Source organism: Thunnus thynnus, chromosome 8 (assembly GCF_963924715.1).
Source record: "Thunnus thynnus chromosome 8, fThuThy2.1, whole genome shotgun sequence".
In the NCBI taxonomy this organism is placed as follows: domain Eukaryota; kingdom Metazoa; phylum Chordata; class Actinopteri; order Scombriformes; family Scombridae; genus Thunnus; species Thunnus thynnus.
The window spans coordinates 20,606,645-20,630,695 of NC_089524.1; the positions used below are offsets into that span (position 1 = coordinate 20,606,645).

At 39.9% G+C, this 24,051-nt stretch overlaps 3 protein-coding genes across 8 annotated transcripts; all 3 read right to left on the reverse strand.

Moving 5' to 3' along the window:
* Positions 1 to 2,544: 2,544 nt before the first annotated feature.
* Positions 2,545 to 12,412, reverse strand: safb (scaffold attachment factor B). The gene is made up of 21 exons (XM_067597060.1): positions 12,126 to 12,412; positions 11,717 to 11,807; positions 9,752 to 9,816; positions 9,428 to 9,637; positions 9,281 to 9,340; positions 9,135 to 9,174; positions 7,902 to 8,328; positions 7,490 to 7,533; positions 7,288 to 7,397; positions 7,024 to 7,173; positions 6,317 to 6,405; positions 6,048 to 6,097; positions 5,848 to 5,927; positions 5,522 to 5,664; positions 5,183 to 5,294; positions 4,761 to 4,957; positions 4,339 to 4,516; positions 4,152 to 4,234; positions 3,947 to 4,005; positions 3,699 to 3,753; positions 2,545 to 3,588 (listed from the first exon to the last, which is right to left on the reverse strand). The coding sequence occupies exons 1-21, from the start codon at positions 12,276 to 12,278 to the stop codon at positions 3,471 to 3,473; spliced, it is 2,514 nt and encodes an 837-aa protein (XP_067453161.1). The 5' UTR covers positions 12,279 to 12,412; the 3' UTR covers positions 2,545 to 3,470.
* Positions 12,413 to 12,648: 236 nt separating this feature from the next.
* On the reverse strand, positions 12,649 to 20,458 carry malt2 (MALT paracaspase 2). 6 transcript variants are annotated; one of them, XM_067597070.1, is made up of 17 exons: positions 20,354 to 20,458; positions 19,626 to 19,803; positions 19,217 to 19,383; positions 18,532 to 18,662; positions 18,133 to 18,289; positions 17,868 to 18,055; positions 17,170 to 17,266; positions 16,893 to 16,943; positions 16,506 to 16,598; positions 16,185 to 16,388; positions 15,613 to 15,790; positions 15,432 to 15,506; positions 15,096 to 15,223; positions 14,201 to 14,350; positions 13,870 to 14,027; positions 13,520 to 13,657; positions 12,649 to 13,264 (listed from the first exon to the last, which is right to left on the reverse strand). In XM_067597070.1, exons 2-17 carry the CDS (start codon positions 19,760 to 19,762, stop codon positions 13,034 to 13,036), a joined length of 2,283 nt encoding a protein of 760 aa, XP_067453171.1. In that variant the 5' UTR covers positions 19,763 to 19,803; positions 20,354 to 20,458; the 3' UTR covers positions 12,649 to 13,033. The 6 variants fall into 6 exon arrangements, with proteins under 6 accessions (XP_067453171.1, XP_067453172.1, XP_067453170.1 ...); XM_067597071.1 differs by having other exon boundaries at positions 19,626 to 19,800; positions 20,354 to 20,442; XM_067597069.1 differs by having other exon boundaries at positions 19,626 to 19,800; positions 20,239 to 20,436.
* A 511-nt stretch (positions 20,459 to 20,969) lies between these two features.
* On the reverse strand, positions 20,970 to 23,971 carry mrpl54 (mitochondrial ribosomal protein L54). Its single transcript, XM_067597079.1, has 3 exons — positions 23,769 to 23,971; positions 22,438 to 22,594; positions 20,970 to 21,813 (listed from the first exon to the last, which is right to left on the reverse strand). The coding sequence occupies exons 1-3, from the start codon at positions 23,884 to 23,886 to the stop codon at positions 21,681 to 21,683; spliced, it is 408 nt and encodes a 135-aa protein (XP_067453180.1). The 5' UTR covers positions 23,887 to 23,971; the 3' UTR covers positions 20,970 to 21,680.
* Positions 23,972 to 24,051: the final 80 nt, after the last annotated feature.

The window sequence follows — 24,051 nt, forward strand, 5'->3', positions numbered from 1 at the left end:
TTTCTTCCTGAAACGGCATCGTGGGGTGGATGCATGTTAGGGTTGGCATTGTTGCAAACTGACAAATGTTCACATATGAACCATGTTTTTTTTTTTTGCTTCAGCTGCAAGTTAGCTGCAGACCTGAAGGTTTTAAATGAAGAGGGGGGTCAGCTACATTGCCAAAAAAACTTTAATATTATTTTTTGACTGAAATTTTGTTCACCAGTCAATATATGAAAGAAATGTGCAAAAAAGCTGCTTTTAAACATGTTTGGCAGATATTATAGATAGACTGTCGTGAGACAGGTTAGTTTTACCCTACTGATGATGTGTTGTTGCAATAGTAATCACACACACTTCTTTTAAATACCTTTCAAATACAACAATACTTGATATTATATAATGTAATATAGAATTCACATTATTGCTGTAATCTTGAGTTATTAATGACCATGAACAAGTCTTTCACAAATCTCACTAACAAGCAAACTAATCATGTCGTCAAAGCTAAACCTTTGAGATCCACTGACACATTTTTAAGGGGATATTGACACATGTCGTGGTTTATACCTGTTATACTCCAGTACAAGAGCTAATTAAAGGAATATAATGCTTACTCTTGACCATTCAAGAAGTTTACAGTATGATTATGTGTACTTCCCCGATGATATGCGGTCTGCATCATCCTGTGAATAATGCTTAATGACACATGATCTTCAGAGGCAAGTATTTTGGGAAAGAGAGGAACTCCATTTCTAGAAAAAGGAACTTGGAGCCAGTCATAGATAAGACTCAAGGACGTTGCATACAGATGAAGGAGTTATATCTAGAAATAATATTTTAAGCCAAAACTGACTGTAGGTTTACTCATGATCTGAATACAAAGATCAAAACGCCTACTGTCAAAATCATTTCCTGTTGCAGATAAATATACAGTATGTAATCCTGGATTACATGTATGATGTGCTATTCTGTAATGAGAATGTTATATGAGGTGACCTAGGAGGAGAGTTGACATACAACTTGTCCTCAACTCATCCTCCTAGGCCACCCATGGGGGGTTTGCAATTGCAGACATTAGCTTCTCACCTCATTTCTTCAGTCTAGGCTGGAGGTCAAACTGTTTATATATATATATACACATCCCTCCTTGATGGATTTCAAGTCGAGTAACACTCCCTCTGCCATTTGGAAAAGTTTCAAGGCACCACAGTGCAAAATCCACTGTGTGTGGTTAGTACTGCTGGAAAAGGTGACAGGATTATAGGAGTTTTGTAGTTTAGTTATTAAAGGAAAGGTTAATATATTTTTCAAGTCTGTCTTAAAACGCTACAAACATATTACTGGTTGCTGTAATTTTTCTTCCATTTTCCTAAATTTTAATGCAAGAAACGGGGGGCAAAATCCACAATCCTCACTCTTTGATGGAGTCATGGTGGCTAGATGGTACCATGTTTAAAACATACTTTACAGTAACTCAACAGATGCTTATCATTTTAAGATGTATGGCAGATTCTTGGACATGTGGAGTATGATGTGGTATGTCAGTTGGCTCTGATTGGCTGGCTGTTTATGAAAGGATTAATCCCGCAGCACATTTTTTCAAAAAGCTCAGTAGGATTTAACATTTTTGATGCAGGATAATTTGGAAGTCCCCCTACAGTCAAAAATGTGTTTCGCTTCTTGTTCCTAGAGCTGGGTGTTTGAGCCTCACTGTGCAGAATACTGTATGTGCAGAGTCTAACACCGGAAGTCTGTTTTCACTTTCATCTATGAAAGTGGAAAGTTTCTCTGTGCTCATTGAAAATCTGATTTTAAGGGGTGGGCCTACAAGCATGATTTGTGACATCACAACTAGTTTTGATAGCCAATCCTGATCCAATATTCAGTTTATACGAGTGTGATGTGGAAACTTGAAGCCCCCAGTGCACAAACAGTGAGAATGGACTTTACAGTGAAGTAGGAGACATCTTGTGTCCCACTGTTAAACTTCTGAAATGAACATATTTGCATATTTATAGTTTCTGGAATTTCTAATGAGTGAGAAGATGTCATTTTAAGGATTTAAACATTTTCATCATCATTTCAATCATTTAACTTCTTTTGTGGAAAAACAAAAATTATTATTCAAAGTAGAGTATTTTAAATACATCTTCAAACATGTCTGGAGGGGATCTTTAACCATTTGTTTGCAGAGCACAAACAAAATGTCAATTGTGCAGTGTTCACTACTAAATCTGGACTCTAACACAGTTTGAACTAATAAGCAAGAAACATTCAGGTAACCGAACTGGTAATGCAAAGTTAAATCACCAACACTGAGACAAAGGGCCTGGCTTAGTGCATGATCCAAGAATATTTATGCTATAACATTTCTTTACAAGAAATTGTGGTACAATAGGAAGCAAAACTAATGGCTGTTATAATATTATGCCACCTCATGTACTGTAATTTTGTTGTATGAATTCTAATAAATACACAATGTTACACTCTTAAATTGACTTCAGAAAATGTGTTTTAAAAATAGAACAAGGGAAATTTTGATTCAGTTGCACCACTGCAAAAAGATGAAAAATGTTTTATTTGTTGAAGGAAATTTTTTTTTGTGTATTTTACAAATTAAGCTCCAATAGAGACCAATAGAGCAGCTGGTTTTCTCTGCTGCTGAACTGAACTGGCATTCAAAGAAACCAAACAGTGTCAACATGAGGACAAAATAAAACCATTTTATGAACAAACCTAAAAACACATTTGAGTTACAAGATCTTAGTCAACAGATTCCTGGCCCATTTATCATAATCTAACATTCACACAAATCAAAGCACTACTATGTACAAAAGAGTTTGGTTTGAAATACTAAAAAAAGGTCTTACAAGCATGGGTTATCAGAATGTAACATTTAATTTAAAAACCTTTCCTTCGGCAGGGAAATTTCACCAACCATCCGTGTTTCCAAGAGAATAACGTCAAAAAAGTAGCCTGAAACTCATAACAAATTAATTACAAGAAGCAGATGAAAGATCTCTGCTCCGTCGAACATCTGACTGGCCAACGAGGGGCTTACATACATTACAGAGTGGAGAACTTCCAAAATGTTCAGACACAGACTGGGATACAGCAAGGAGACTGGTGAGGTTAGGTCCATCCAGGTGTCTATAAAACATTTGAAATTACAGCACAAAGCTCTGATGTGACTCCATCACAGGTCAGCCCGCATATACAACACATTCTTGTAAGCAGACAGTCGTGTTATACAGGCAAGGCAGGTAGGACTGAATGAGAAACACAAGACAGGTGATCACTATATCACAAAAAAGGAGAAGTGACCAGGAAAACAAGGGTCTCCATAAGAATTGCAAAAATGGATAGGAATTGTGCGAAAAAAGAATTCCTGATAAGATTTGTTTTTTTTGTACAAAACAAGATGGTCACACCCTTCCTGATGTGACCTCCTCAAACAGTCCCAGTGTTGTCTATTGACAGAAACATCAGTAGCGTCGACCAAAGGCTCCACCTTGCAGCCCGCCGCCCTGCATCAGCTGGTTCTGTCTGTTAAGAGCTCCAGAGAGAGACTGAGATGTTCCTGTGTTCATGTAACCTCCACGGCTGGTGACAGAAAACACAAAAACACATAATGAGTGACACCGTTACAACAAATACAGTGGCATGCTCTTTAAGAGGGATAAAATCAAAAATCAAACTTAAATCCAGCTCACCCTGCCATTCCTCCACGCGCTATGTGGCTCTGGCCTGGTATAGCACCGTCTCTACCTAGAACGGAGGAGCAAAACATCAGACACACCAAAGAGCAATAGTCATAGCTCTACATGTTACCGTTAAACAGGATACCAATTATATGTAGCTTCAGAACACATTACACAATTTTCTTTGAGCCTGCTGTTATATTTGTGGCATTTGCAGCTAGCAGTTAAGTCATTTTAATATAAAGCACAAGTGTTCGTACTTTGCCATGCTCTGTCTCCGTCCATCTTCCGGCCAGAGTCCCAGTCTCGACCTCCTTCCCTAAAAAAAGAAAAGAAAAGAAAAGAAATCAAATAAGTATTTTTCACATTTCTCCCCCCTTCAGCAAAAAGATTTGGTACTGGACTCTACTTAGGTTTTTTATTTAGCTTGAACTGATGCCAGTTCAAGCTCAGAGTGATGCTCACCTGGGGTTGATGCGCTTGTCGTAGCCTCCAGCCCACGAGTCTCGGCCATCTCTGCCGTGTCTGTCTGACCTGTCAGAAAAATGCTGCAAGAAGAGACAACAGACAGTTAAAACTCTCACACTGTGTTCCTGTGCCGTTGCATCAAATCTGCACTGCAAACATTCACAGGTTTCATCACGTCTCTTACCTGGCCATCTCTGTCTGCGCCAATGCCTCGAGCGTTGTCTCGCCTGTCCATCAACATGTCGTCTTGGTAACGTCCCCGGTCCCTGTGGTCAAAGTCCTGGTAACGTTCCTGTCGACCGAAGTCTGAACGGCCATATCGGTCATCCATGGCCATGCGCTTATCAGGCCAGTCATCTTTCCTAAAAAAAAAAAGAGCGAGCAACAACATCCAGAATGAAGTTCATCCAATGAGCTGCATCTAGTTGATATACAATCTACAAGACAAACAGATGCACTGAAATGCTCACCCTTAATATTGTTAAACGTTAATGCTAGCACTTAAAAATATCAAGAAGCCTACTGAAATGAACCTCTGCTATGAAATAAATCCATTCTGTATCATCCTGTTCAGCGTCTGTTAGCGCATCTTTTGTTATCATTTACCTGCCGTCTAAGTCATAAGGCCTTTTTATGGGACGTCGCTCCTGTTCATAGCGTAGCTGCTCTTGCTGTCGTCGCAGTTCCTCACGCTCTCTCAGGATCCTCTCCTGCTCGCGCCGCCTCTCATATTCTATACGCACCCTTTCCCGCTCCAGGAACTGACGCTCCAAGCGGTCTGCGTCAAGGCGCTGTTTCTCAGCCTGTGAGTGAAACCGTTCATGGGTTAATTATGATTATTAACATACAGCTTGTAAGAAAGTAGGGTTGACAACAAGAAATGACATAAAACATAAAAACAAGATATGTATTCAGCAGACTGCAATTTGCACCAGAGAAAGTGTTCCAAGAATGTGGGCAGAAACACAGATGGATATGCAGAGTGTGTCAGAGAAATCACTTGACAGAAATAAGTGATTTGACCGTACCTCCAGCCAGTCTCTCTTCCTGAGCAAGTGTTTCCGCTCCTCTCTCTCCCTGAACAGACGGATTCTCTCCCGCTCACGGTCTGGACGGTTGTCACGATCACGGTCGCGGTCACTGGAAGAAAAAACAGCAAAGACTTTCAATTAGTAACTGACTGCATTCACTGTTTTTGAAGATAGATAAGACAGTAGGTTGATAGTGTCCATTTCCCATGAACATCCACAAGATAATAATCCAAAACTAAGTAAAAAAAACCGACATTCATTTCAGTTATGTTGCATTAAATCTTATTATGTTGGGTTGAGATCGGAGTTTCCAGATAATTCTTGCATGATCCTTACGTGTATCTGCGTCTCTCCACCTCTCTGATCTCCCTTTCCCGTTGTCTCTGCCTCTCTCTCTCCCTCTGCTCTTTGATCTGGTCAAATGACAGGATGTCTTTCTTCTCCTTACTGGGTGACTTGCGGTCCCGACTCTTTGTGCTCTGGAGAAAGTAAAGAAGGAAAGAAACAGTAGAAACATTACCGACAACACCAAACAGACACAAACAAGTTGTGGGTATACTGAAATGAGTAACGCACAGAAACATGTCTCTGTTCAGTTGTTACATATCTTATATTACAAAAGCAGTTTGTTTACCTATTTCAATATATGCATGTTGACTTACTCGTTCTTTGCTTTTGGTTTTGACGCTGATGACGGGCTCTCCCTTGGACTTGTCCATGACTACAGTCCTCTCGTTACGCCCTGTTAAAACAAATACATTATTGATATTGTCAAGAATACAAGTAAATGTTTTACAGAGGTGAGAGATTTTCCAGTGTTCACTTGATACATAAAAGCTGGAAATAATCCCACTTTTCTCACCTTTGCCATCTTTTCCTTCTCCCTCAGACTTCTCATCCTTTCCATCAGACCTGCAAAAGACATCAACGTGACATAAGAGATCTATGTATAAACAGTTTCATGACTGGTTTTTTCCTCCTGTAAAAGGGGGCTATAAGTATTAAATCTGCAAGCCATGCTGAAAATATATGAGCCCTTGATACTCAAGGGTCCACTTGACTGAAAACACTGTTGGGTCATTTTTAATAAAGACTTTAGTCAAACATGTGGCAGCTTGTAGGGAATCTTACTTTGAGTCAGTGGAGTGTCTCCTGTCGCTGCCAGACTTCTTGGTGTCATTCTTGTCTGCTGGCTTCTTTCCTGCAGGCTCGTTTTTAGCCTACGACATATAAACAGCTTGAAATGATTTATTCACAAGAGCTCCAATTTCACACTGATCATATCATACTATGAAAGTGATCACCACCACCTCTTTTGTAGGTGTGAGATTTGTTTTTTTTCCCAATGGAAGTTATTTCTGTCATTTAAGTGCAGTTACCAACATCATTGTTCTAGACAGTATTTTATCTAAAACAATAGCAGATGGTTCATAATAAACAACACATTCCCCAGTCTGCTACACGTTAAATAACTCGTAGGTAGGCTGCCTTAGAGCCTAAATAAAATGCTTACATGTAGCTGACATTACAAAACTTAATGGGCATGTGCCATATGGCGTGCCCAGTGACCCTTTTTCTTTGCTATATGGGTTTCTAATTAGGACTGCATGTCAGTGCAATTAAGATTGTATCCATCGAGTTAGTCACAACATTTCCATTACACTGAACAGAACTCAAAATGCACACAGAGGTGGTTAATTTAAATAACAGGAAATAAGAGTTCTGTGCACAAATGATGAAATGAAGATTCACTGAGATCCATAAGGTGTTTATCTGGGTGAGACTAATTACTGGAAGACTGTGCGCACTAACAGCTAACAAGTTCCCTTAACACTTACCCGCTCCACAGAGATCATCCTGCCATGCAGCTCAGTCCTGTGAAGGTGGCTGATACACTTGGTGGCCTCCTCTGTGGAGGACATGGTGACAAAGCCATAGCAGCGAGCACCGGGACTCTTAGCATTGGTCACCACCTTAGCTCCAACAACCTGCAGGTAAAGGTGGACAAGGAGTGGAAGAGATGAAAATAACTCCAATCAATAGTACTTTTTTGGATCAAATTTGAATGTTCTCTAAGTTTTAAGTCTGTTTAAGCTACTAACCTTGCCATATTTGCTGAAGAGGGTCTTCAGATCAGTCGCTCTTGTAGTGGAGGAGAGACCACTGACCCACAGATTCCTGCTACTGCTTGCTGCAGCACCACTTCCAGCGGCTACGCCCAAACACGCAATAAATTAATGAGCATTTATCCACGGAGTTTGAAACAAACACCACAGCAGGAAAGAAATCACTTAATAAACTCACCCTTTTCATCTTTTGACTCGGTCTTGCCATCTTTTTCCTCAGAACTAGAGACAAAGAAAAAAAGCCATAAACATACAACAGTCAGGACGTCTGGGATCTCTCCTCATATTGATCTATATATGTATGTGTTTTATGGTATAATACAAAACTGACAGTGATCCACCCATCGCGTACCATAGTGCAGTGATTTAACAGTGAATAAATGGAGCTATACCCTATGACAATTCCGATACATTACATTGTCAATGGGTAATAAAGTGGGATAGGTGAGTGTAAGTGATGAGAAATGGAAACAGACAAATGCAAACAACGTTTTTTTACCTCCAAAAGAGCATCCAAATTTTGCTAGCACAAAGGAGCCAATGCAACAGAGATAGCCATTTTGGTTTCTAGTAGACAGAAAGCAACAAACCTCTTTTTCTGATCATCGCCCTCTACAGAAGAGGACTCTTTCACTGTGGAGGCTGAATCCGCAGCAGCTTTCTCTTCTGTCTTCTCATCCTCCTCACCCTTCATAGACCCCATTTCTGAATCAACAGTTTCGCCCCCGGTGCCCTGTTCGCTTACACTAACAGCCTGCGAGCTTTTCTTTTCAGTGTCAAGTGTCTCTTCTGGGACGTTCTGTGCGTCCCCAACCTCTTTGGTGTCAGTCTCTGAGACATCCTTGTCGCTCTCCACATCTCCAGAGGCGGCCTTGTCGCTTTTGGCACCAGTGTCGGACACATTGTCTTCCCCTCCGGCGGTTGCGGCTTGCTCTTCTTCAGGGCTCGTCTCGTGGCTCTGGTGGTGATCTTCGTTAAGCGGCTCAGATAAACAAGACCCGGCTACTTTGTCATTTTCTACGGATTTAACAGGAATAGAATGGCACAGAGTTTAATCACTTCTGAAACACAGCAATGGTTAACGAGGAACTGGCAAGGCCTGGATTAGGAACGTCATGACCACTGGCCTGTGCTCTTAGAACTAGGTATTAAAACGATGAAGTAGACCCTAATGAGAGACTGGAAAAGAACCCAAAAGCTGGAGGACAGCCAAGCAACTAGAGGGACACACTTTTGCTCATTTCTCAAGTTGAACCACTTCACTCTGTTCACCTGATCCAAAGCAGACAAAGAGTTCAGTGCTGAAGAGAGCCACAAGAACAGCAATGCGGCAGTAGAGGCTCGCTGCAGTCCGTCTTCTTTCAGCCTTTAACTTTTCCAGTGTCCATTTGTATTGACCAGAACTTCAAGCTCAAGTCCAGAAGTTTCATATACAGATTATTTCTGAGTCAGTGTCTTTAAAAAGTTGTGGTTGCTGATGAATCCTGATGCATCTTCGTTGTCTTGGTCTTCAAGTGGCAACCTAGAAACACTGCAATCACCTGCAACAGCTCACACCTCCCTGACCTTGATATTCAATTGCTGTCAGTGTGCGTCAAATTGTTAACCACTGCTGTTTCAGTACTGCAACATCATTGATAACTTCACTTATCTTAACACTGAAATTATGAATTATGGTTAACCAAATTTCAACACAAAGCCAGCAATTTCCTTTGGGCTTCCAGTCTCTCTTCCTGGTTTTGAAACTAAACAAAGTGTTTGCATTCCAAGCTCAACACTATAAAAGATACCTACACCTTCTTCTAACTCTTTCTCTACAGTACCTGTTTCTTCTCTCATGTCATCTGCTTCTGGATCCTGAGCCTGAAACAAAAAGATGATGTCTTTATAAATAAAACAGTTTGTGACATTTACTTCTATGATTGTTTCACAAGATTTACATATGAGAAGTATTTGTGAGGGAACACACCATATTGATTGATGAGTTCATCATATATTCATCTTTATCTACCATCTCGGACTCCTTCATCTGATAAAAATACATACAAATAACATTAAAACTTGCCGGTTTAAAAGATAAAAAATTTGCAGATAAGTTTCTAGTCTAGTTTCTCACCTCTGGACCTCCTGCTTCATCTTCCGACTCGGAAGCCCTGTTGTCGTGTTCTTCGTTCATCGCTGCTTCTTCGTCGCTGTGAAAATTCTCAGCTTCGTCGTCGTCATCGTCCTCAGCTGGTATTCCATTGTCGTTCTCCGTCTCATCCAGGATGTTCATGTCAAGGATGTCCATTTCCTGCATGTTCTCATGTTCGTCCTGAAGTTCCTCCTGGTAAAGAAAAGGAGAAGGTGTTTTAAAAAAATACAACAGTAACAGCCGGAGCAAAAGCGTTGTGTTAGAGCAGTAGTTAAATATGAAAATAAATCAACGTTTCAAACTCACATGGCCATCGCGGGAATCGTCCTCGATAGTGCTGTCCTCTGGTTCATCATTGTCTTGCCTTGTATCTAAAGAACAGAGAGTATGCTTTAGTTAAGACCAAGTCATTGAGTGTATCACAAGTCCTACATGAATGCAGATCAAAATGTTCTGTGACTGTCAAAGTGTGTTTTGATCCATCTGTTTTTATGCACATTTATTAATTTGCAGTTAAAAAATAACTTGAGTGGAAACACCTGAAATTTAAGGGAAAAAAAAGTTTTTTACCCCTGGTGGAGGTGGAAAAGTTGGTGTAAAAGAAGAAAAAGAAAATGCAACAAAGTACAACGGAACCAGAAATGGGGCATAAATCATGACACACATGAAAAACATGTGAATGAAACGTCACTCAAGCTTCCACTCCACTTAAGAGACGAAAAATGGTCAGAACCGATGTCCTCAAATTAATACATGAAACAAACATAAATGCCATATGTCCATCACGTCTGAGGTTTGACAGGCAGCATTTCAATTTCCCCTCTTTTTCTGTTGTGGTTTAACAGCACTGGACTGGAGATTTAGCACCATAGACTGTTTAACGGCAGTCGATGAAGAACACGCTATAATTTGCATTTTCTTTTGCTGATTGTACGGAAATTATGTTACAATTTGTGTTACATTTGGATGGATACTTTGCTATAAAGGTTTGCACATTTGGGTACATCACATTGTACTCCATAATACAATTTAATACCTACTATAACCTCTAAATTGACCATTGTCTTTACAGGACACCTGCCTTACAGTCTGACTAAATTTGACATGATAAGACTCAGTAATGTGGAGTTTGTTGCAGGGCATTATTACCTTCACACAGACATGTCTGTTGTGTTATACTGCTTTACTTTTAACAAGCTGCTTCTTGTAAAGTGGCAGCTACTCAACATTACATAGTAATTTAATTGGTAAGTGAATATAATGCCCGCAAACACTGAAATATTTTGTTATTTCTAATCACAAGCCTGCATGTTCATCATAGTTGTATTATGAGATCTGGATACCAGATGGCGCCTATTCAGTCCAATAAGAATTGGCTGCCTGGCGCATGAGCTAAAAAAGTTTATAGTTTCCTGGTTTACTTCTGCAGTATGTGGCCCACTGAGTCTGTGCAGTAGTGTTTCTCCTGCTAGCCCTGCCCGTGAATCCCCGCTCAGCCCTTCCGAAATTGCATACTGTGCACTACATACACAATATGTGTACTATCATTCAACATGTGAATAAACAGTTGTATGTATCTTTTCAGACGCAGTGAGCTGTAATTATCACGTCACTTCCTGAAGCGTTACTGACATTACACCAGAGCTGCCTTGGTTCCTGTCCGCCGTTGTCTATTATGTTGTTGTCGTGATGACTGCATTATATTGCGGGATATTTACACCTGCGTACAGTCAAGTGCTAGCATACTTTAATATTTCCCAGTAAACAGTATGCAATTCATGTACTATTGGTTTCAAACTAACTTTTTAAAGGGCTTTTCTTGGTCCGGGGAAGGTTTTACAAATATAAAACTTTCATGGATAAAAAATTCATAATAGAAAGAGAAGTAATTGACCTTGTTTGCAGTTCGAGGTTTCCTGTCAACAATTTTGTAGACGTCACGTCTCTTATATAATGGTGATTTATGGGGAAAATGTATTTTGGGCAGCAGGGTGATTTTTCACTGCAATACCGCAAGTGGTCGCTGGGAGAAACTGGATAAAACGGACAGCGTCGTATCCAGGTCTTATTATACATCCATGGTGTTCATGTGATCGCGCACAAGCATGAAACACCACGAGATCCGAGTATCGGGTGACATCTAGCAAGCAGAGGACTCATCAGTGTAGTTTCGTTGAAACAGAAACGAAAGGGACACAGGCGACACAACAGACAGTTACAGTAACGTTACAACATGGTGTCCACTCAACACCCGTCTTGTCCAAAATGTACCTTTGGCGGCCCGTTTAGGTGTAGCTTTCTTCGGGGTTGCCTCCGGTGCAACAACAATCTCATCAGGATTTCCACCATCTTCTTCGATTGCCTGTTTACAAAGAGTGGAGCAAAAACACAATCATACATTTACATTGACTGTAACGTACAATTCAGGACAAGTTTAAAATAACAACCAACACCAAAATATGTAAAAAACTATGTATATGTAAACATTTAGCTGTTTGGCGCAAACGTAAGCTAGCAGTTCGTGTCAACGGGCCTCGTAAGTCAACGTCAATGCAACGTTAATGTAACGTTTGGCTGAGAGGGTTCATTTGCACAGCCAGAATATGCAAAATGCAGCCTTCTAACATGATTGGGAAAACCTTATAGTAATCAAATTCAGTGAGTAGTTGTTTCACAAGACCTTTTTCAAACGCTCCGACAGCACGCTCTTGACGCCAGTGGTGTCCAGGTTTCGTCTCTTCAGCTCGGCCTTCAGATCGATAACTCTCAGTTCCGACAGTTTGCGAATCTCTCCGCCCTCCGGAACCTCCATCTCTGTTGATGGGTCAGCCATTGTTTTGTCCGTAACAATATATCTGCAGCTTGAAATAATCCCTTTAAGCACGTTATTTACTAATGCTGCACCGCGAAAGGGAGCAGCTAGCTTGCAAAACTACTGCAAAATGGAGGCCGTAGCCAGTTGACGTCAGTGCGCAGCCGCAATGCAATTATAGTGCAGAGACCAGCAAGGGAGAGCAGCATTCATTTATACAAGACTATACATATACATATATACACATATATATATATACACATATACATACATATATATATATATATATATATATATATATATATACACACACACACACACACACACACACACACACACACATATGTATTAAAAGTTATAAAAAGCTGAAGGCATACAAGGTTTTATACAATTAATCTTCAAAGATTGTTTTATTTCTTCCCTCTTGCAAACAACACACATATCAGACTTGATCTGCATTGTATTATATTTTGCATTGCATTATAATGCATTACATTATTGTAAAAATGTTTATAAAACATTACAAAAACTTAATGCATAGATACCTGTAAGACAAGGACAACAGTTAAATTGAGTCCTGTGTCAAATGTACTGAAATGACAAATTCACAAGCTTTCTTTCCCATCTTTTCACTATCATTTGTACTGTTTCATCACCAAAGTGTGGTCAAATCATAGGTTTCTTCATACTTAGTAGGAAATGGAAATTGTATTTGTCACTACATTCATCAGCATTGGCAGATTCCTGCCTGTTTGTGCATAACATGACCATATCTTTTAGGCTGAACCAACGGAGGTAAAGGCCTCAGCAAAGGAAGAGCACTCAGGAACACTGAAGGAGTCGAGGCTGAAGGATGAAACGGTGGGGCAGGCGCGAGGCGGTCGTGGTTCGTGGAGGTTGAGTTTGGAGACTAGTGGTTTTCCAACTGTAACTGGTTGTCTTTCCACTACTTCCTCATCCATGTTGGAATAAGTGTAATGAAGACAGACGGTGAATGTGAGCTCCCTCTATGAAGACAGTGAAGAGCAGAATATGTTTTTTTAGCTTAAGAGGAAAATATAACAGTTAATTTCTACTCTTAATTGTAGACTTACAATATATTTCAACATAAACTTTGACTAGTCATAATTGGGGTTTAAGCCTTATTCCTGACTGTGCCAAATATTACTACGTTGACTCCATACAGTACATAAACATTTATCAGGTTTCTCCTAGGACAGAAATAGGAAAAGTAATTATGAAAACAATGACAAATGTCTGACCCTGAGTCTCTGCAGGCCTCGGATCCGTGTGTAGAGACTCGGGACCTCCGGTGAAGGAAGATTTTCCTTGATCAATAATAAACTGCCTGCTTCAAGCAGAGTCTCCTGATTACTCTTCTTCAGGTCAATGTCCACATCCTGCCATAGTTACATGACATAACATACAGTGTAAAGTAAAAGTAAAAGTGAGTACAAATTAATTCCTGCTTAAAATATAGTATATTGAGTAACACTGAAGGATGGAAATATACAAGTGTTTTACTTCCAGGGTCACAAGCATGATGACTTATTATACACCATGTATGTGTGTGTCTTTAAAATCTCAAATCTACATAATGTAATACACCTACCACAGGGAAATCAGTAAGCTGAGCAGAGCAGGAAACAATGTCATCAGGCTTGTCAAGTATGCGAGTGTAGATGACCATGATGTTGGAGAACTCTGCAGCAAACCCGAGCTGAACCTTCACTCCACAGTCAAACTGCAGGTAATGGCTCTTAGGCAGGACTATGAAGAAATACATTTGATCACAGTTTGTTAATTTTTCTCTCTTATTGAAGGAATATTGTTACTAAAACAAAGCTTAATCTGTGCCTGTAAAATAATATCACTGTGTATTTTAAATGAGCATAACTCTAGCTATATTTAATCATTTAAGTTAATATTTGTCAAAGGAGTACCATGAGCAACAGCCCACTGCAGGTTGCGAGCTGAATAGGCTGCAGAACAGTCAGAGGTCTGAATCTGGTCAGTGAGGGAACGTCGTTCAGATAGATTACTGCGTAGCTCCAGAGCCTGCCTCCCTCGAGTGATCTGACAACGTCCCATGTCTGGTAAGAGTAAAAAACTTTTAATTTACAATATGCATTAATTAGTGCTGTTTAAGAGTTACACAGAGTTGTCTAAGCAGGTGTGCTCCATCAGCTGTCAGTGGTGTAATGTTACTGGGTGGTATGTGGCCAGATCTGCAACACGCTCAAACTCGTCGACCAACAGAGAGCAGTACAGTAGCAATTTTTTGCCCTTTGTGAATCAGCATTAGAACTGAAAACATTTTGAGTGTTTTGAAGCCTCTTATCTGGTTGAGGAACATGTTTTCACTGTAATAATGCACCGGAGGGCACATAGAACTGTGTTTATTTATTGCTACAATCACTAATAACAATATCATTGGCTCCATTCCATCTAGGTGTGCCAATAAACAATGCCAGTGAGCCATCATGCAGAATAATTATGGCCCTGGAACTCTAAGACTGAAATATTTCATACTACAAAGGATAATACCACAGTGGTAAGTCAGGTTATTTAAGTATTATTACAGCTGTTATTTCAATGTATTTCTTAATTTGATTTGTTTTTATGTAGACATTTTAAATCTTTAGTACACTTTCAGGCCACATGTGAACGCAGAGTAATCTGACCTCATGACTTCTGATTTATAGAATCTTCTTAAACATGCCATTGTAACATCAAGCATAATCACAACCTACATACAAAACAGCTTCATACAGTTGGTGCAAATCTGTTAGAGGACTACAATGGAAACCTCATACTTAACATGTGCACTTTACGTACCTTCAGCCACTCTGTCTAGCATGACTGTGACCTTCTCATCGTCACAAACTCGCCGTTTGAGGAAGCTTATGAAGATGCCATTGGACACGTCCTCCCTCTTCACTTCATAAGCTTCTGCGTCAACGCATCTAAACACAAGCGGCTACACATGAGCGACACGTTTAAGCCAAAAGCAGGACGATTCACGCATACAGTCATTTATACATGTATTAAATATATTACTCTTGTCTCAAACGCTCAACTCATTCAAAGCCAAAAGCGCAGTATGTGAATAAAGATAACAGCTGAAACCAACATAGTTTGAAAAACTAATGTGTCGAAGGATCAGCAACTTACGTGGCGTATCCAAACACTATATTTGCTGTCACCTTCAGCAGCCCCGGTTGGACAATGATGTCATCGTTTAAGTTCCTAAAACAGAAAACATTTAAAGCAGAAGTATGCACAACATATGATATAATCTCAATAGTAGGTCAAATTCATCCCAAAGAAAAAAACCTACAAAAAACATTCATACCTTTTGCGGCACATGTCAAGCAGGAACACGTTGAGTCCAGTCTCTTTCTCCTGCATCCTGGTAAGTATATTCTGTACACACAAACAGTGCTCTGATGTGTAGGAGGCTGGTGCATCGATGGGAACCATGAAACTGTTGCCATAGTTCTCATAACCATGACCAGCAAAGTATAGCAAGCCTGTGGAAGGAGGACAAAGAAAGTGCATCAAATTTTGAAGAAGTGTTGCATGAACACTTGGTCAGATTCTTAATGCTGTTCGTAAATGGTCTGCTATAAAAAAAAGTGTGTTCACTTTTAGGTAAAGTTAATTAGATTTATGTCATTAAATGAAAAAAGTGGGTTTATATTCTGCAAAGTAAGTAAGTAACTCGTTTTTGTTATGGTAGCAAAACTTTAATGCTCTATTTGCTGACTACTAATTAAGCATAAAGCATGAACATAAATATTATATCCCCTTTAATATAGTATTATGTAGGGTTACTGCAGTTTATAGCTTTAGCAGTCTTTAAAAGAACAGCCACAGACAAAACACATTTGTTAAACATATTGTCCACATGGCCAAGAGACGAACCGTAGACTCCCTTGTCAAGCAGCAACAGAAACTCTGTAACAGCACTGTGCATTTCCTGCCAGTTGAGGTCAAGCAGGGAAACCACCTTGAAGTCCATTTGTCTGAGGAGGTTGGTCAACTCATGCACATCAGCCATGGGAGCGCACAGCTGAGTGTGGTAGAGGTAGTTCAAGTTGCCAATCAGGAGAGCAACTTTGTCTGTTGCTGTGGAAGATAAGACAACAAGAAATATATTTTTAAAATCATGTAATGTCTCTATTTGCAGTGTATATTTTGATCTACAGATACTGTATTGTGACTATTTGTTTGCACAATAGTCACCATAGAATTGCTTGGCTAATGGCGGTGGATTGGCTATCTCTTGTAGCGGATGTATTCCTGGTCCAAAGGTTGACCTGCGGAATTCCTGTGAGTCTGACAACATCAATACAGAAACATTAAAAAAAACTCAAAATATTCCGATGCAGCTTGCTCTTACATCAGATTCTTTGTTTAATAATTCATTTTCATTTTCATTTAATTGGTAACCACACATACACATTAGTTTCTACTTTCAGTTTTCAGATTAACTGCTTTGACACATACAAAGTAAGTTTACATGAAAAACAAGAATTAAGGTGTGATGCAATGATGAGGAAAAAGTCAGAGGAACTAAAATCTATAGTTCCTCTATCCCCTCCTCCTATTCTATCAAAAAATAAAGAACACCTAAACCACGATCAACTTCTACCCAGGAGGCATCAGTGATGGAACTGGGGCCTGCAAAACAGGAAGTTACAGTATTCACTGCACAGTATTGCACTTTTGCTCATGTGTGATTCTACGAATGTGTCACACTTCACGTCAGTCTACAAGTTCCTTCTAAGTAAAATGGTCTTTGCTTGATATTGATAAAATTATTGCATTTTAAGACCTCTTTGAATTTTCTCAATTATACATTTGAATTCTGAATATAGAAAATAGAAATAATGCCTTTGGGTCTCACCAATGGTGATTGTTGCTGGGTCACTCCACGCCTCGTGATACAAATTAAATATCTTACATTTGTACTGTCCTCTGTCTGCTGTGGTCACACACGGGATCTGAAGAGAAAACAAGAATGCACATACAACATCAGCAACACACAGCGTATTGATATCAATATACCAAATGGGAGAATTACCCATCAACTGTATTTTGGTTTAAAAGTCTAGACATAGCTGCATGTAATATAGCTCATATACACATAACATAAGAAAAAATAACTTTGTTGTAATGTTTGGAACATTTTAATCAGTGTCAGTGTCATTGTTAATGGGTGACTCAGTTGGTGACCCATCAACCAAACTTTTGTTCCCCTTGATCTTATACAGGATAAAATGACATCACCCTGATTTGATCATCTTAACACTGATGTAAGCGTCAAAGCTGGTTTCCAAAATACAACTACAACCACGACTTTAAGCTCAAGCTGATGAAATCCCTTTTTAAATGTTACATGTAAATTGACCTGCTTTTTATGTGATGACATTTTATTTTTGTTTTTGACATCTCTTTTATGACTATAGTGCTTTATATAGGTTTCATATTTCTTGCCTTTGTTGTAATTCTCTTCCACCTCTTATGAGTTATAATTCAAAAAGGTTTCATAAAATCATTGTGATACATAGGAGTTCACTCGTAAAACTCTGTGAATACACTTACTTTGAGTGAACGTGTCCTATGTTGTGGCATGGGAACCATGTTGTGGTACCACGCGTACTGGGCTGGAGGGTTGGCCTCTGCATTGCACTCCAGGATCAGTGTGTCGCCCTCAGACACTGATCGGGACTGAGGGTGATAGATGATATGCAGCCCACTCACTGACCCTGGAAAGAGGCTGCTGCTGCAGCCTGAGATTACAGGATTTACCAACACATCACGAGAAGAGAGGAGAGGAGAGGAGAGGAGAGGAGGTAGAGTGTCGTACCTGGACTAGAGCCTGCTGAGTGAACCAAGACAATATGAGCCCACTGGGAGAAGATGCAGTTTTCTCCATGGTTGACCCTACAGATATAATGACCCTGGTGCATCGGGGTCAAAGGACACAGAACCAGCTCTGGTGTACTTCCAGTCTCATCCAAAATCTAAAACAAAGAAATAATCACAGATTAACTGACAATTTATCAATGACACTTGATAACTGATTATCCCCCCTGGATTTGCCTTTTGTGTCTTCTTTTAACAAATAGCTTACATTTAACTTGTGAACTGATTTAAAACTGACCAGTCCCGTGTTACTTTCCCAGTATAACAAACACAGTGCAATCCTCACACCTCAGAGTTTGACCTCAAGATACTTTTTATTATCTTAAAATGTTGGACTGACCTCATCTTTGCCTCTGAACCACTGGTAGCTGAGTCCAGGGGGGCCAGAGGCCTTGCAGCTCAATACCACCCTGCCCCCCATTATGGACTTCTGGGACTGAGGCTGCACTGTGATCCGGATCAGCTCTGCCACTACAATACACACACACACACACACACATACACAATGTAAAAATTCATATTCACAGACAGAAAGATACTCTCCCTCAGAGCACCGGTATCTGAGTCATTGAGTTCTAGCCAGGGATAACAAGCACTAACTTGTAAAAGGAGTCTACAGACACAAGCAGGTAGCGTACATGCTGGCTTATCTTTATAACTTGCTGTGACAGCTAAATGTAACAGAGGCATCATTACAGTAATGTATTAATTACACCTGTGCTTTTATAGTGTCACAAAGTGAGAGATGTCTATTCACAGTGCCTCAGTGTAGACAGAAGCTCTGATCAGGACACACTGCCACATTAACACACACAAATACACACATTTGACATTACGACCAAATTTAATTCAACAGTCTTTGCCATTTTGAAAAGCAGAATATGGCTTAAATCAAGGGCTTGAAGTCTCCTACTGTCTCTACCAACATTACAATAATCTCAGTTATTACAGAAATGTACGTCTACCATTTCACACCAAAGATGAGCAAAGCATAGGGGTTTTTTTGGAATTCAAGAGGTTTTTACCAGCTGTTGTGAGGAGCTGCATGGCTTCCTGGTGGTCCATCTTCCTCAGGCAGTAGAGCAGGAAGTCCAGGGAGCAAGAACGATCGGCCAGCCGAGCCAAGAGGGTCCGTCCTGGGCTGCCAGCAGCGCTCAGCACCTGGAGTGAGCAGCTGGTCAGCTCACTTTCACTGCAGGGAGTGAGTTCAATGGTGTTAGTAAAGGAGATGCCAGATCAAGGGGCCCAAAGTTGGGGAGGGCCAACAACACTTACTGTACAGAGATGTATTATTTAGACATCAGACATTAGAAAGGGGGGCTTGGCTGTTCATTTCATACATCAAAGACAATCCATGTAATACAGGATTAGAGTGTAAAAGAAACTATGAAAAAGCTTTGTACATGGCTTTGTGTGATGCCTTTAATGCCTCACCTGCAGCGGAATTTGGGTTGCTCAGACACCGCATTGGCCAGCTGTCTCCATCCGCAGGTGGAGTTGTCCAACAACTTTGCCAGCCTGTTGAGGACCTCGTCGTTCAGAGTACCAATGCTCATTTTCCACTCTTCCATCTTCACATGTGCCACCACTTACTTACTCCTGAGAAAACCTACTGCACAAACAGAGAAACTGAAACTTTGTGCGCTTTAAATCTGCACCACCATAATCATAAGCCCCGGGCACGCCGTGAGCCCTGTGAAGTTCTCTGGGTGTCACTGACAGTAATGATATACTACAGCGGTTTGGTTGTTGAATGAAGTCTCCCACACAAAACTACAGGTTGTAAACGCAGCCTCGATCGGGTTTTCCCGTGGTCAACTCTACGAAAATGCGTATCGCGGAGGAAAATCCGACCTGTAACAGGTCACCAAATCCTATTGAGGAAATAAATCCACCTGGGCGACTGTCAGCGAGGAAAGAAAATGAAACGATGAGGTGTATTCAGCAGCAGACCAAACCACGACGTAGATTAATAAACTGCGCTGTGGCCCGCCGCTTCCGCCATGAACATATTGTTTTATCTGAAGGCGTGAAGAGGAAAACTTACCGAGCGCAGAGCTTTAGTTAGATGGATCCCAGCGGTAGGGAGAGAGGAGAGAGTGCCTGTTCTATAAAAAAAAATGTTTGACGCATTTTATACCCCACCGGTCTCCCAGTCTTACATGATTTTGTTCCCCTGTTGATTTGCTTCTCATTTCGGTTCCTCATTTCTGCCATCCCCGGTAGGCTCGGTCATTTGCATGAAACGTTGTCATAGTTACCACGCTGAAGCCAATAATCACTGCAACAACTGTTCAATTTGCATCCTGGCAACCCAAAAGTTTTCCTTAATGGCTTATAACCGATTTGTAAAGAGTGGTACATTAACCAACTCATCAATCCATCAATTACAGCTTATATAAACTCTTGCCTTTTTAGAAATGGCACCAAAAGAATTAAACATAATGTTGATTAAAGTAGTTAATCAATATTTCTATTATTGTTGTTGTTGTTGCTGTGCTTCTCTGTGTTTCTCTCTCAACCCCAACAGTCAAGGCAGATGGTCGCCCACCAAGTGCCCGGTTCTGCTCCAGGTTTCTTCCTGTTAAAGGGAGTTTTTCTTGGCGCTGTCAAGTGCTTGCTCATGGGGGAATGTTTTGTCTCGGTAAATTAAAGAGTACGGTCGAGATCTGCTATGTTAAAAGTGCCGCGAGATGTGCCCTTTTGTTGTGGTTTGGCACTATATAAATAAAATTGACTTGACTTAAAGCTATGGGGCAATCTGCAATAATAAAAGGCAACATTTGAAGGATATTTATTAACATTTATTCATAATAAGTTTGCAAAAACAACAAAAAACAAACAGTGAAGATGATTTGTGGAAATATCAACAACAAGCAATGTGTCTTCAGATATGGACAAATACAAATAAAACCATGAATACATGTACAAATTAGTTCAATCCAATGCAGAAGCCCTGCAAAAAATCCAGTACAACTAACTCTCTGAAGTTGGCAAAACAATCTCTCCACGTGGTACATTTAGTAGCTGTTCTCGTGCTTTCAACTGTTTCACATGATCTTTGAAATTTGAAGATATCAAATTCCATGACGAGCAGGAAAAGTCCATCTCCTGAGAAAGATTGTGTGATACATGAGCTATTAAATGGACAATGTGGAAAGACTGTTTTCCCAACTACTGTTTTCAGTTTTAATCAACCTTTCTGAGGATTCTGGTGGTCTCATATTTAGGCCTTACTACAGTCTAATTCAGAAACAATCTTCCTTTAAGGTTTCAACTTGTCACCAGAGGGCCAACACAGGGATACCACTGTATATGCTGCATAATTTCAAATAACTACCCTTCTACGTGGTAAGTAGGAAAGAGGTGACTCTCTCTGACAGTGTTTCGATCAGGAAGTTGACACGGGCTCTGAACATAAACCAATGTCAGGTAATTCAGTCCACATGAGTCTGAAGCAAACCAGTGTACAGGAAGTCCAGTGAAGGCCTAAAATTTCTTCCCTTTGTGTAGTTTGTTGTAACGCCAAATGTTTCCCTTTCTCAGACGCTTCCAGTACTCCCAGGTGTCCGACTCCATGTCGTGCAGGTCTTTGGGTTTTCCCAGGTTCAACTGGAACAACCTGAGTGAATGATAAAAGCAGAGAGGATCAGTGAATGCAAATGACATGCCCTTTTTCCTCCAGAGTAAAATCATAGTTACAAAGGGTGGACATAATTACACCAAAGCCTCCCAATTATCTCACACAGTCTCAAGTAAAATGTATCTGCTCTTCTTTCCACCTGTCTCTGACTGTATTTATCATCAATCAACTAGTATACCTGTTTCCCTCAACCTCCCTCTGTATCTGTTTCTGTATGATGCATGATTTCCAGGAATGCCTATCAACTACTGAAACTTCACCCTTGAACTGCACTCACTTTGTCTTGGTGGAGAGAGCAATAGTAATAGTGAAAGGCTGCATATGATGACTAAAAAATTATGGATGGATTCAATTAAATAAATGTTAATGTAAAGTATGCAATCTTTATATGGGTAAAATATGTGTACCAATTTCCGCCCCAGCATGGCAAATTTATAACCCTTTACTTGTTCATTTTGAGCTGGCTAAAAGTGTTTTCTCAACAAATAAATGTTTAAAAGGAAGAAATTAAATTTGACAAAAACAAAAACATTACACATCAAGTAACCATTATCAGAGGCAATGGAAAACAGAGGCAGGAAAGAAAGAAATATGTGTCCTCACCACTCTGGATACTCCCCAGGGGGCTTTAGTTTGGGGTCTTCTCCTTGCTTGAAGATGTTGACCCCCACTGCATAAGATGTAAGTCTGACAGGGTCTTTACACACCTCTGGACCTTTCAGCTCCTCTTTCACCATGCCTTTACCTTTACCTTTAGCCGCTGGATGACAGGGGAAAGAGATTTGTGATGTGATATTAACACCAGTATAATGATGTGTTGAGACTGGCTTATTGACTTACTGAGAGAAAAAAGAGCAAGCATCTGACATTTTGTTGATTATTACACATGATTGCATGGCATGCATATTCATATACAGGTGATTAAGGTGGGTGGAAGAACTGTGAAGGGACACACACTCACAGATAAAGCACTTTATTAGGAACACCTGTGCAATCTAATGCAATCCAATACAACAGCTCTCTACTTTTACAAAGCGTATACATTTTCAGTTTGTAGGAAAGGTGATAATTGAGTATTAGATTACTCAGGTGTTCCTAATAAAGTGCCCAGTGAAAGTATAAACAAGACAAATACGTATTGCTACACCGCAACAGCAATTAACCACCATTTACTTTCCATTCTAAATCCCATACAGTGGAGTAAGCTAAACTGTAGGGCTGGGCAACATATCGATATTATATCGATATTGTGATATGAGAGTAGATATCATCTTAGATTTTGGATATTGTAATATTGTGTTAATAAGTGTTGTCTTTTCCTGCTTTTAAAGGCAATTTTCAGTAATTTTCTGAACTTACCAGACTGTTCTAGCTGTTCTATTATTTGTCTTTACCCACAGTCATTATATCCACATTACTGATGATTATTTATCAAAAATCTCACTGTGTAAATATTTTGTGAAAGCGCCAATAGTGATCCCTACAATCCTGTCACAATGTCAATATCAAGGTATTAGATCAAAAATATTGTGATATTTGATTTTGTTCATATTGCCTAGATCTACTAAACTGTTTCATTACCTTACCCAAAATAAAACTGGCACTAAAGGACACTGAGGGATATAACCATCTACTGCATTTTTATTAAGTAAAATGTCTTCTTTTTTTTTTTTTTTTTTTTTACCATTTTATATTTATCTCAGCACTCTTCACTTCTTTGTACTATTTGTGTCCTGTTTACAGTTCACAGAAACATGTTTCACCAGTATAAAGTCATTCCTTGTGTATGTTTCAGACGATTGTTGTGTTGTTATTTTGTGTAAGTACATGATAGCCACTAAACTGGAGTCAAACTCCTTGTATGTGTAAACATATTTGGCTAATAAAGATGATTCTGATTCTGAATAGAGAAGATAGATGTCCTCTTTACTCACCCACTTTTTTCGCATATCCGCATATCTGCAGTCTGTTTAACATGTTCGTCCTGCAGAGTAATGCTGCAGCGTTGCATTGTGTTGACAATGCTATCCTAAATAAACTATACCCCGACATTTTTACTGTAGGTTACCTCACAGTGCTGCTCACCATGCTACAGTTTGACATTCATAGTTTCTTCAACTTCCGTTTTCTGCCTTAATGTTTAACTCTGAAAAATAATCTTTACCGCCTCTCTCTGGCCTGGAAGACACACTAATCGTGCTTGTGTCGCTTCCTCTA

Excerpts from the sequence above, each read along its gene's own strand:
- malt2 (XM_067597070.1), bottom strand. The coding sequence starts at position 19,762 with ATGGAAGAGTGGAAAATGAGCATTGGTACTCTGAACGACGAGGTCCTC. Across the intron at positions 16,944-17,169 it reads CCCAGCAACAATCACCATTG|GCCCCAGTTCCATCACTGAT; the intron begins GTGAGACCCAAA and ends CCTGTTTTGCAG. Across the intron at positions 14,351-15,095 it reads GCTAGACAGAGTGGCTGAAG|ACATGGGACGTTGTCAGATC; the intron begins GTACGTAAAGTG and ends TACTCTTACCAG.
- safb (XM_067597060.1), bottom strand. The coding sequence starts at position 12,278 with ATGGCTGACCCATCAACAGAGATGGAGGTTCCGGAGGGCGGAGAGATT. Across the intron at positions 5,295-5,521 it reads GTGGAGAGACGCAGATACAC|TGACCGCGACCGTGATCGTG; the intron begins GTAAGGATCATG and ends TTTTTCTTCCAG. Across the intron at positions 4,958-5,182 it reads GGAAGAGAGACTGGCTGGAG|GCTGAGAAACAGCGCCTTGA; the intron begins GTACGGTCAAAT and ends TTTCACTCACAG.
- mrpl54 (XM_067597079.1), bottom strand. The coding sequence starts at position 23,886 with ATGTCGGGGTATAGTTTATTTAGGATAGCATTGTCAACACAATGCAAC. Across the intron at positions 22,595-23,768 it reads CGGATATGCGAAAAAAGTGG|CGGCTAAAGGTAAAGGTAAA; the intron begins GTGAGTAAAGAG and ends CCTGTCATCCAG. Across the intron at positions 21,814-22,437 it reads CCTGGGGAGTATCCAGAGTG|GTTGTTCCAGTTGAACCTGG; the intron begins GTGAGGACACAT and ends TCATTCACTCAG.